We start from the raw sequence: 12,187 nt of genomic DNA, 5'->3' as shown, positions 1-12,187 counted from the left end.
GTTAGGTACATGATAGCAATGTGATAGGCCCGTTGCAAGATAGGCAACTAGGGCAAAGTCCCCTTCCCCCTACTCTATTTTTGCCAATGGGTCAGTGGATTCCCCTCCCCTCTGCTCATCGCTTTAGAGTCCGGTGGTGGGGAGGGAAATCCTGGTGCCTCGCTCCGGCTAGTAGGTAGGTTAGGATTTTAGTCCTTGATGGGGTGGCGCCTGGGCGGATAGCCATGCTTCAAAAAGCCGCTCTCTCGAGTTCTGATCCTCCTCGAGTTTGTCCATCGAGATGGATTCGATGGAGCTTAGGCGTAGATCCTTGCCGACTCCTCGAGGCCGCGAGGTTAGGGTTTCCTTGTCAGGTTCTTCGAATCGATTCAAGAGTTCAACGACGGTGACTGCGGCTCCACGGCGCTGATCCTTAGGGGCGCGTGCAGGAAAACTTCGCGACTGTCATCAACAAGGTCAGGTCAGCTTTGGTACGGAAGCGCTTCGATCGCTTGTTCTAGTGGCAGTAGTGGTCAAACCTTGATGTACCTTTTTTTCAAGTGTTTGAGGGTGATTTGTATTTCTATTTCTGAATAATTTTTATAATAGATCCTCTGGATCCTAGAAAAACAATACTAGCACCGTGGAAAGTCAAATTTACTCGAGCAGAGCACAAATGTTTTGGTGCCGCGTTCGCGCCACCGTCTCCTGCTGCCACCAGGACTGGTGGCCGGCAGCTTTACTGGCGGTGCCATGCCGGAGCCGATTGGGTCGCTACATCGGGAGTTTGGAACTAGTCTGATTCCGGGGATCGTCTGAGACCGCCGAAAGTGGAGTAGATAGGCGGGCGAAGTTGCAGACAAGGCGTTCGCTTCTTTGCCGCACCGAAGAAGGCCTTCCCCTCTATCCTCCCCTCCCAACGATCCGCGCCACATTGGTGATGATGTCTGCGCGCCTGATGCCTTTGGTGTGTGCAGATCCTCGGGCTGGACATGTGCGCCGACGTCATGGTCGGCGACGACATGCGGACCGGCATCTCCGGCGGGCAGAAGAAGCGCCTCACAACAGGTAGTTTTTGCGCGCGCTCCTTTCCGGCGCCTCAATTTACAGCGATTTAGTTGCACTCTTATCTCCATTGGTAACGCCGCATCGATCGTTTTGGTTGCAGGGGAGATGCTGGTCGGCCCGACCAAGGTGCTGTTCATGGACGAGATATCCACCGGCCTGGACAGCTCCACCACCTACCAGGTCGTCAGGTGCATCCAGCAGATTGTCCACCTGGGCGAGGCCACCGTGCTGGTGTCGCTGCTGCAGCCCGCGCCGGAGATCTTCGACCTCTTCGACGACGTCATGCTGCTATCTGAGGGGCAGATCGTCTACCAGGGTCCCAGGGAATACGTGCTCGAGTTCTTCGAGAGGTGCGGCTTCCGCTGCCCCGAGAGGAAAGGCGCTGCTGATTTCTTGCAAGAGGTTCGTTGCATTAAAAAGTCCAAGTTACTACGGATCTCACTAATTCAGCATGGGTATATGTAGTGAAGACTATAGAAACCTTTTTTTAACAGTAAACATAATTTCTAGAGTTTTAGTAGCTTATTTACGATTTCATGTGCCTTAACACATCCAGTTTACATGTAAGAGTTGGTACGATCAATTTTTCATGGTTAGTACATCCAATTTGCCTTTCTCACAAATGCAACTTTTCACAGGTTACATCAAAGAAAGATCAGGCGCAATACTGGATACATAATGAAAAGCCTTATCACTATGTATCAGTACCTGAATTTGTTTTAAAGTTCAGGAAATTTCACATGGGGAAGAGCCTAAAAAAGCAGCTTTCGGTTCCTTTCAACAAGAGAAAAATCCACAAATCTGCTCTGGTTTTCTCCGATCAGTCTGTTTCAACTTCAGAGCTTCTCAAGACCTCGTTCTCCAAAGAATGGCTTCTCATGCAGAGAAACTCATTTATCTACGTTTTCAAAATAGTTCAGGTACCTAGATCCAAGATAACCTTAAACAGTGAAGTGCTTATCTATTCATAGATGTGATTCTTTGTCTTCCTTTCTTTTGAAGGGAATCATAGTTGCTCTAGTAGCATCAACGGTTTTCTTGCGTACACGGCTCCATGAAGATACTGAGGAAGATGGCCAAGTCTACCTAGGGGCACTTATATTTATCATGATAGCTAACATGTTCAATGGTTTTGCCGAGGCAACCCTTACTCTCGCAAGGCTACCTGTATTCTACAAACATAGAGATTTTCTATTCTATCGGCCATGGCATTTTACACTTCCAAATGTTCTCCTGAAAGTCCCTATGGCCTTGCTTGAGTCAATAATTTGGGTTGTAATAACCTACTACCTCATAGGCTTTTCCCCTGAAGCTAGCAGGTGGGCCATCTCAATTATTCTGTCCACTAAAATTGTAATATTATTGAGCTCAATATTTGCTTTACGGCCCTAAGAGTGCAATACTCATCATTGTGCAGGTTCTTCAAACATCTGCTTATAGTATTCTTGATCCAGCAGGCGGCTGGAGGATTGTTCAGGCTTGTTGCTGGCTTATGTAGGACTGTTGTCGTCACTAATACCGCTGGATCTCTTGCCCTTCTGATGATATTTGTAATGGGAGGATTCATCCTACCAAGAGGTAATCATCCATGCATTCCATCACATATAGATTACCATTCTCCTTGCCAACATAATGGACATTGTTGAATTGGTGCCATTGGTACACAACTCCAGAAATTATTGATTGTGTCTGAACAGGAATACATGTAAGGCGCAGGTAAGAACTGTCATTTTGGCCACTTACTGTCATCGATGAAGATTCTTCACAAATGAATCAGAAAAGTTATCTCTTTTTTTCTTAGAAAAGGAGGATGACCCCCGGCCTCTGCATCTGGGAGATGCATGCGGCCATAGAAAAGTTATCTCTTGAAATAAAATACAACTACCGGGACCTTATACCTCAAAGGGCCTAAATCACTTATCTATACCTTTTTATAGCTGGCATTTTTCAGTATAGAGTCTTGACGTAGCACTCGAAATAAATCACCGTTAACTTAGACATTTCAAGTGTTACTTCAAATATCAATCATTTCTCATTGTTACAGATGCAATTCCAAAATGGCTGGTATGGGGTTATTGGTGTTCACCTCTTACGTATGCATACATTGCTCTTGCTGTCAATGAGATGGATTCTCCGAGGTGGCTGGACCAATCTGTAAGTTAACTCATGATCATCTTACTACTGTTATCTCATACAAACATGTTACTTGACTTTTTTTCTTGTGTATCAGTAGATAGCTGATGGAAGGCCATTGGGAGTGGCAGTTCTAGAAAATGCAGGTGTATTCACTGGCAAGGAGTGGTACTGGATTGGAGCAGGTGCCCTTCTAGGGTTCACCGTTGTGTTCAATGTGCTATTCACACTATCGCTCATGTACCTGAACGGTAAGTCATGACTTGCATCTGTCAACTTTATTGTTTGCTTATTCTGGCTACTTTCTTTTCTGTGTAAATATATAGGTGTATTCGAAATACACAACTGTGTTATCTGGTGTGGATAATTAATTCGTTGTTTGTACTTTGCATTAGCTATTGGAAAACCGCAAGCCATCTTGCCTGAAGAAACTGATGGATTTCCAGAGAATGACTTTGAGCAAAAGAAGGAGCCACATATAACACAGAGAACTACGGTTCGAGCAACAGAACCTACATCCCCTAACTCAATCATCACATGTAAGCTCCCCGCCCCCCAAAAAACTCATATACACTTTGGAAAAAGACATGCCTCTTATATTGGCCAGTTCTAACGATGTTTCTTATTCTGTAGTGGATAAGGTGCTTGAACAATTACGTGGCCGTTCCCCAAATACTTCTGATAGGTCTGTTGGATATGCTCCAGGAAGAGGGATGGTTCTTCCGTTTGAACCTCTCTCCATGTCCTTCAATGAGATAAACTACTATGTTGACATGCCTGCGGTATGTATGCGTGTCCTTTTCTTCTTTTTCTTAAACTGCATCCTCGTACCTTTGCCCATTGATGTTCTTGACTATGAGTTTTTCCCTATCATGCTATAGTTACGTACTCCCTCCAATCCATATTAATTGTCGCTGATTTAATACATCATTTTTAGGCTGGCAAACAATTTTAGTGTGAACTTCAAGTTCTATGTTGTTCTCTTAGAACAGCCCATTTTCAGTTGTGGATTTTTTTTCAGCTAATGCATGATCGTAGCAATTTTCTGCGAGGACCTGGTGGTTGCAAATTATGAAATTAACATATTTGTTATGACATCCCTATGAACTATGTAGGATACATATCTTTACAAACTTGAGAGTGTTATTTGATGACACATTTGTTGTGCATCACAGTGTTGTTACATAATCTCATTTGCAAACTGTGAATCTGTCAGGAGATGAAGACTCAAGGAGTAACCGCTGATAAGCTTCAGCTGCTGTCAGGGATATCTGGTGCTTTTCGCCCTGGGGTTTTGACTGCCCTTATGGGTGTGAGTGGAGCTGGAAAGACCACCCTCATGGATGTCTTGTCTGGGAGGAAGACTGGTGGATACATTGAAGGGGAAGTCTACATATCTGGTTACCCTAAGAACCAAGCAACATTTGCAAGAATGTCGGGTTACTGCGAGCAAAATGACATCCACTCTCCACAGATCACAGTCAGAGAGTCGCTACTCTTCTCTGCTTTCCTGCGCCTGCCTAAGGAGGTCACTGATCAAGAGAAGAAGGTTCGCTCTTGTGTCTTATTACGACCTCAATTTTCCAACTGTTGCATTTGGCAAGGTTTTCACTTTCAGTTTCAGAAAATTTTCAGCAAGAACCAGAATCACCAAAATTCAGTGAATTTCAGTGATTTCGGTTTGCATTTCGGCCAAAGGGCCGAAACATTCACTTGAATTCAACCAAATATTTGAAATTTTTGAAAAATATTTGAATTCATGTGTACTACTGAAATTGCTGAAATATTTTGACCGAACGGTAAATATTGCAGTGTGCATTGAAATTCAGTGAATTTCATTGAAATGTCACTGAAAGTGAAAACCATTGTGTAGTTGTACGGGGTGCTAAAAACGGTTTCATTCCAACACGGCTAAAACCGGCTGTAGCATTTTTAGTTCAGTTTCCTCTTCCACGCGATCCAAGCCACAGCGCTAGATTAAAAAATGTATAGCATGGTCGCCACAGGTTGATGAAAAACCCTTTTTTAATATCCCTAGTGAGTTGTATGGCAACTATGGTACTCAACTCACTGAAGTGTTTGCTGGAGTAAGATTGTGAGTGAAGTTCCTTTTTTCTGAGTGGGGTGAATGAAGTTGATTAACTGTTTAGATGGATTAACTTTTGTTTCTTTCTGAAGGTATTTGTGGATGAAGTAATGGAACTAATTGAACTGAACGGTCTCAAGGATGCTATTGTGGGTCTCCCTGGTCTGAACGGTCTGTCGACTGAACAAAGAAAGAGGTTGACTATTGCTGTAGAGCTTGTGGCAAACCCCTCAATTATCTTCATGGACGAACCAACTTCAGGCCTTGATGCAAGAGCTGCCGCAATTGTCATGAGAACAGTTCGGAACACTGTCAATACTGGAAGAACTGTTGTCTGCACCATCCATCAACCAAGTATAGACATTTTTGAAGCTTTTGATGAGGTAATGCATCTTTTGGATACTTTATTCTCATATATTCTATTTATAACTTTGGTGCTTGACAATCTTTTGGGGTTTCACCATGGAAGCTGCTATTACTGAAAAGAGGAGGTCAAGTCATATATTCTGGACCGTTGGGTAGGAACTCCCAGAAAGTTGTCGGATACTTTCAGGTCTGCAATCTGATATCCAAACCACTCTCCATTATGCATATACCTAGTAACTATGAGGGTACCTTCCTTTTTGGAGTTCCTGTATTTGAAGTCTATAGATCATGTCATAATATTTGTGTTTTATGTATCAAATCAGGAAATTCCTGGAGTCCCAAAGATCAAAGAGAAGTGCAACCCAGCTACATGGATGTTGGATGTAAGCTCTGCGGCAGCAGAAGTTCGACTGAAGATTGATTTTGCCGAAAGTTACAAATCTTCGACTATGCATCAGTAAGTGAAGTGTCCCCTCAACTTTGTCCTGTAAATAGGGTTGAGACGTTTTCAAAAAGAAACAAACTTCTAGAAGAAGCGTAGGCAGCATTACAGCATCAGCATGCACTACTTAAAAATTGGTTCTAGTAAATTCGTGATACACGATTATGGTTTGAACTTTCAATCCCGCAACTTATGGAAGAATGAACTTCTTCCTGCACCTTGAACTCTTCAGGCGTTTATAACTACTTCCTTGTGTGGATTACTGTTTTCAGGCGGAATAAAGCATTAGTCAAAGAGCTGAGCAAGCCACCTCCTGGTACCAGCGACCTTTACTTCCCTTCTCAATACTCGCAGAGTTCCTTTGGTCAATTTAAATTCTGTCTCTGGAAGCAATGGTGGACTTACTGGAGAAGTCCTGATTATAACCTCGTCAGGATGTTCTTTGCATTTGTTACGGCCTTAGTGCTGGGGGTTATATTCTGGAGGGTTGGTCTAAAGATGTATGTTTATAATGCTCAGCTATTATCATGTGCACAACCATTGATCCTTCTTGAAAGCGTATTTACGGGATGCTCAGTTATTTGTTACTTGGTGCAGGAGGAGCTCGGGTGATCTTTTAGTCATTGTGGGATCAATGTATGCCGCTGTTATGTTCGTTGGCTGCGAGAATTGTATCTGTGTTCAACCTGTTGTTGCTGTGGAAAGGACTGTATTTTACAGAGAGCAAGCAGCTGGAATGTACTCAGCTATACCCTATGCCCTCGCTCAGGTCCGTAAACATTAGTGGTTAAATAGAAAAGGCATAACTGTTTGATACTAACGCACTGAATATGTCTATTCAGGTAGTTGTGGAGATACCATATGTGTTCGTTGAGACTCTGGTTTATACTCTTATCGTCTACCCGATGATGTCTTTCGAGTGGACACTAGTAAAGTTCTTCTGGTTCTTCTATGTTTCATTCTTCACCTTCCTGTATTTCACTTACTACGGCATGATGACTGTCTCCGTATCGCCAAATGGTCAAGTTGCTTCTATATTTGCCGCTGCCTTCTACTCCTTTTTCAATCTCTTCTCAGGGTTCTTCGTAGCAAGATCGGTGAGCCACACCTTCTTTTTTACCTTTACAACTAAATTTGAAGAACATGAACCTTGTGCAATGCAATCGTTGTAGGTAAATCTAACCTTTTGCCTTGTTTTTCACTTCAGAAAATCCCAAAGTGGTGGATTTGGTACTATTGGCTTTGCCCGGTGGCATGGACAGTTTACGGGCTTGTTGTGTCACAGTACGGGGATGTGGAAGATCTTATCAAGGTGCCTGGTCAACCCGATCAGCAAGTCTCATCTTTCATCAAGAGCTACTTTGGTTATGATAACGACTTCATGGGCGTTGTGGCGGTTGTGCTGGCAGGCTTCACTGTCTTCTTTGCTATGATATATGCTTACTGCATAAAGACGTTCAATTTCCAACAGAGATAGAAACTATGTGCGTCCATTTTGTCATGTAGATTGCCATGTGCACTGTCCTTGTTATAGTGTTAGTTTCGCTGCCCATGGTTATGTCCTGGTGCTTGAGCGAATGGGTAGCTGAAGCAAGGAAGCATTGTGCAAGTAAAGACCATGTAGTCGTTTTGTATCTGATAATATTTTAAATGAAACCGTGCAAAAGTTAAGGGTCAAACCTAAAAGAACATTTTGGGCTCCAGAATCTGACTACTGTGAGTGGCACTAGTATCATCCGCAGTGTCATGTGGGATGCATAACGGATTTCAACGTTGCGACTTCCTATGCCATTTAAGCTATTAGCAAATCTTAAACAAAAAGCCCGTCTAGCTCAGTTGGTAGAGCGCAAGGCTCTTAACCTTGTGGTCGTGGGTTCGAGCCCCACGGTGGGCGAATGAATTTTTTTCTTTTCGGGGACACTTCACACTGACCGGCAACATTTCTGTTCGGAGACACTTCACACTGACCGGCAACGAATCAAAATTTTGTATGTACTTGTTCTATTTTTTGGGGACACTTCATACTGGTTGTCAACAAATCAAAATTCTGTGTAAAACATGGCTCACTTGTCATCAAAGTTCTTAGTAAATTGATATTGTGTGCTCTCATTTAATTTTTAATAACTAGCGAAAGAGCCCGTGCATTGTAGCGGGAGGAAAAATAACAGATGCCTCTACCCAGTAACTGTGTTTCAAGACCTCAATAGGTCCATGTTATTTATTCGAACATGACATCCCATCTGTATTGCCGACTCGTTCATGCATTGTTACAGATGATTTCTTTCGTATTCAATCTAATTTTACTAACGTGCTCATTTTCAATCCGGATCTACATCGATAAAAAAGGGGGCGGATCATGCACTATTGATTAAGGCAGCTCCATAAATAACAATTTTAAAATGGTTAACAAGTAAAATAACATCATATTCAGATTCTACAATTTTTAATCAAATTTCATATATAATATGTTAAAATAAGAGTTCAGTTTAAAAGATATGACTGTTTAAAAAAAACGTATGATATGTACTGTGGGGGTAATTAAACCAAATGTGAGGGTGTTTTCCGCAAACAACGAACAATTTTACTGGAGTCACTTAAACCCGGATAACGGGTTGATTTGAGGAAACTGCAGGGGTTTTTCTGCAAATAGTGAAACATTATCTGTGGAATCACTTGAACCGAGACAACGGGTTGATTTTAAGAAAGAGAGAGAGGGGGGGGGGTCTGCAAAAAGACACGACAGTGGACGGGCGTAAGCGCGTTCGGTACTTTATTGGTAGGTGTAGATGAAGAGAAACCGAGCGGATCAAGAAGACGCAACAGTGAAATTGCAAAATCATGGACAACTGTCGAAAATATACTATGACATATGTGATACACACATTAGATATAGGATCATGATAAGTGCCACACATGTGGCACAAGCACATGGCAACTCCGAACGTTTATTGTGGCAAGTTTAGTGACACGAGGATGGAAACTTTAGTTGTCAAGCATGACAACTTCTGTTTAATTAGATGACATGTTTAGTTTTTCTGGGTTTTTTTCGTTTGGGATGGCAACTTTAGTTGTCAAAACCATCAGGATCGGAGTGTTTCGTGCCACACATGTGTCACTTATCATTTGGGATATAATATTATTTACAATGGTTTGGCACATCTTTTGATCCAATTTTAATCATAGCGCAGCACAACACTGATTGACCATTTGTTTGCAAACATGGACCTTGTTGCAAGCACACAGGCCCAACATGGTGCTTGTTGCGATCTGTGTCGGACACCTCCTATGTGTGCCGTGCGTCCCCCCACTGGCGGAGCTAGGGGGGAAGTTCAGGGGGGGGGGGGCAAATGAAAAAACATCCAGACATGAGGGGGCCAAATACTAAATTTATACTCATCTACGCCCTCTAAAAATTTTTCCTTCACACTTTTTGCCAAGGCTGGGGGGGCCACATCCACCCCAGGAGCACACATAGCTCCACCATTGCGTCCCCCCGTGAAGCCCACGCATTGACCATCTCTCTCTTCTCCCTTATCCAGACACTGCGGCCATTCCTTTCCTTTCTTCCTCGACGTGGTACCCTTCTCGTCTCCTACCTTTTACCCTCAGCCATGGACACACTTCCCCTCTCTCTATCCTTTCCCGACTCTCCTCCATGGGGCGCACTCTCCCCTCAACCATGTTGGGTACATTATATATAATATTATTTACAATGGCTCGACACATCTTTCAATCCAATTTTAATCATAGCGCATGTAGCGACCAGACCTCAAACAGTCTAGTCTTTGTGCATTAGTGTCATCCCTAGATCGGTAATGCTAACATGCACAGTACTCGAGGATTTATAACAGAGTTTCAATCACACACTTGTTACATTGAATGTCTCAAAAGAGAACTTATTACAATAATATGGCTTAAGGCCATCTAAAAACGATAACAACGGAAGGCTTGGAAGATAAAGCGAGTCCATCAACTCCAACGGCATAGCTAAGTGAACGACAACGACCTATGGCACCTTACTCATCGTCTGAAAAGTCTGCAACATGAAATGTTGCAGCCCGAAACGGGTCAGCACATGGAATATGCTGGCAATGTAACACATAGAGTAATGAACAGAATAAATGCTATCACTACATGCATATATGGCTGGTGGAAAGCTCTATGGTTAATAGGTTTGCATAAAGCCAATTTTTTCCTACAACAAAGGAATAAATTTTATTTAACTATCACGGTGGTTGTTAAACATTGAGAAGGTTCCTCCAACTCAATCCCAATTAAACATCATCATTAAACCTAATCAAATTAATTTAGAGTGATGAGATCAACATGATAATCCAAGAATTAGATACTCAATATGTCCATAACCGGGGACACGGCTAACCATAATTAGTTTATACACTCTGCAGAGGTTTGCGCACTTTTCCCCACAAGACTCGAATACATCCATGGTCGGAGATTCGAGACACAGTCTTTCTGAAGCATTAACTCTCTACTCTGGGTAGACAGTACCACCTACAACCCATTACATCTGCTAGTCTACCTCTTCAAGAGCTTCACGCAACTTACTCAACTATGCCAGAGCCCATATTGGCTTGTGGCTGCACACGGAAGTTTCCAACATGAATAATCTTATGATCCCTTTGAGCCTGGATGGTGAACCGTAGGATGATCATACGAGTACTCCGGGATATCCTAGGACAACACTGGATTCTCCAGGTGCCCTGACAACCACTGGGTACTCCAGGGTGCCTCAAGCAATCCACCCAGATGTGTATTTAAGTAGCCACCTTAAGTTAACCATTAATTAACAATACTCACATCTGTCATGGATACACTCACCCAAACCACGTCTACGAGCATAGCGTAGCAATATAAGCATCACGTAAAAGTAACTCCCAAAGGTTTGATAATAAACAGGGCAATAGGTTTTACCTCATCATCTACTTCCCAAAACCCACATGTTAAACAGATCCTAACCATGCAATGTTTGAGGGTTGATCTAATGCAATAAAAACTGGGTAGTAAAGAAGTATGATCAAAGTGTTACTTGCCTTGCTGATGATCCGCAAAACCTAGAGACTCGTAGTAGCACGCTTCGCACTCCGGGTACTCTATCGCAAACAAACAATAGCATACAATAAGCACTTAACTAGAAGCACGGGTAAAACTCAAATAAGAGATCTAACCAGAAAGTTCAACTGAAAACTTCGGTTTGCAAAACAAATCAAATCGAACGGAGCAACGAAATTCAAACAGCGAAAGAAACAAGATCCATTTACTAATCTGAACTAAAGTCAAATTTTACAGTGCCAAAATCTTTTTCAAGTTGTTTAAACATAAAGAGGGCTTCTAGGCGAAGATCTAGGCGCTTGAATCGCCTGATTCCGATAAACGAGCGAAAAGGTAAACTAGAACGAAGATCAGGGCAGAAATCACGATCGAAAATAATCGCGGAAAACCCTGGAAAAAGAAAAACTGGCGAACAGGCTAACGAACGAACGTTCGCTGTCTACGGCTAATGGGTGAACATCGTTCCTTAAAACGAACGTATGGACGAACATCCGCTATTTAGCTAAACCGAAAAAAACGAACCGATCTAACAGAAAAAACGGATCTAGGGTTTTCTAAAACAAAACCGATCGGTTTTAAAAAAAAGCGGCGGCTACCTAGGCGATCGTGACGGCGGCGGCGGAGGTTTCTCCAGCAGCGGCGGGCGGCTCCGGCGGGCGGCGGGACGACCGCGGGCGGCGGCGCGCGGGACGGGCGGCGGTGTCGGCGGCGCTGGCGGCTAGGGTTTGCAGGGCGGGGCGGCTTGGGCTGGGGCGGCTCGGGGCCTCGGCCTATAAAGGTCGGCCGGGTCGGAGTCCTGGGCGGATACGGCCCGGTAAGGTGGTTGACTTTTTTTTAATAATACCAACGCGCAAAAAAACAAATAAAAGAAATACTAAACGGACTCCAAAACTCCTAAAATAAATTTTCCCCGTCCTCTAAAAATATATCAGCCAAGGTGAAAATTTATTTGGGCCTCTAATGCAATTTTTAAAAATGCATTTTTTTCTAATTCAAATAAAATAGAAATAAAACTCTGAATAAAATTCTTATTTGATTTTAAT

General features: G+C 43.0%; 1 protein-coding gene and 1 non-coding gene across 2 annotated transcripts; both read left to right on the top strand.

Annotated features, from left to right (window-relative positions):
- The first annotated feature begins 639 nt into the window (after window positions 1-639).
- Window positions 640-7,753, top strand: LOC123065651 (ABC transporter G family member 38). The gene is made up of 17 exons (XM_044488892.1): window positions 640-1,047; window positions 1,148-1,449; window positions 1,686-1,967; window positions 2,050-2,366; window positions 2,465-2,625; window positions 3,092-3,201; window positions 3,281-3,431; window positions 3,576-3,719; window positions 3,814-3,962; window positions 4,397-4,729; window positions 5,359-5,649; window positions 5,736-5,819; window positions 5,956-6,089; window positions 6,347-6,574; window positions 6,672-6,843; window positions 6,917-7,171; window positions 7,282-7,753. Exons 1-17 carry the CDS (start codon window positions 972-974, stop codon window positions 7,549-7,551), a joined length of 3,459 nt encoding a protein of 1,152 aa, XP_044344827.1. The 5' UTR covers window positions 640-971; the 3' UTR covers window positions 7,552-7,753.
- Window positions 7,754-7,895: 142 nt separating this feature from the next.
- On the top strand, window positions 7,896-7,968 carry TRNAK-CUU (transfer RNA lysine (anticodon CUU)). Its single transcript has one exon. It is a non-coding gene; the product is annotated as a tRNA-Lys (tRNA).
- The last annotated feature ends 4,219 nt before the right edge of the window (window positions 7,969-12,187 follow it).

This window comes from Triticum aestivum, chromosome 3B (assembly GCF_018294505.1).
Source record: "Triticum aestivum cultivar Chinese Spring chromosome 3B, IWGSC CS RefSeq v2.1, whole genome shotgun sequence".
Lineage (NCBI taxonomy): Eukaryota > Viridiplantae > Streptophyta > Magnoliopsida > Poales > Poaceae > Triticum > Triticum aestivum.
Note: the sequence above shows the minus strand (reverse complement) of the source record. Positions and strands in the feature narration are given on the sequence as shown.

Excerpts from the sequence above, each read along its gene's own strand:
- LOC123065651 (XM_044488892.1), top strand. The coding sequence starts at position 972 with ATGTGCGCCGACGTCATGGTCGGCGACGACATGCGGACCGGCATCTCC. Across the intron at positions 3,432-3,575 it reads ATCGCTCATGTACCTGAACG|CTATTGGAAAACCGCAAGCC; the intron begins GTAAGTCATGAC and ends ACTTTGCATTAG. Across the intron at positions 7,172-7,281 it reads GGTTCTTCGTAGCAAGATCG|AAAATCCCAAAGTGGTGGAT; the intron begins GTGAGCCACACC and ends TTTTCACTTCAG.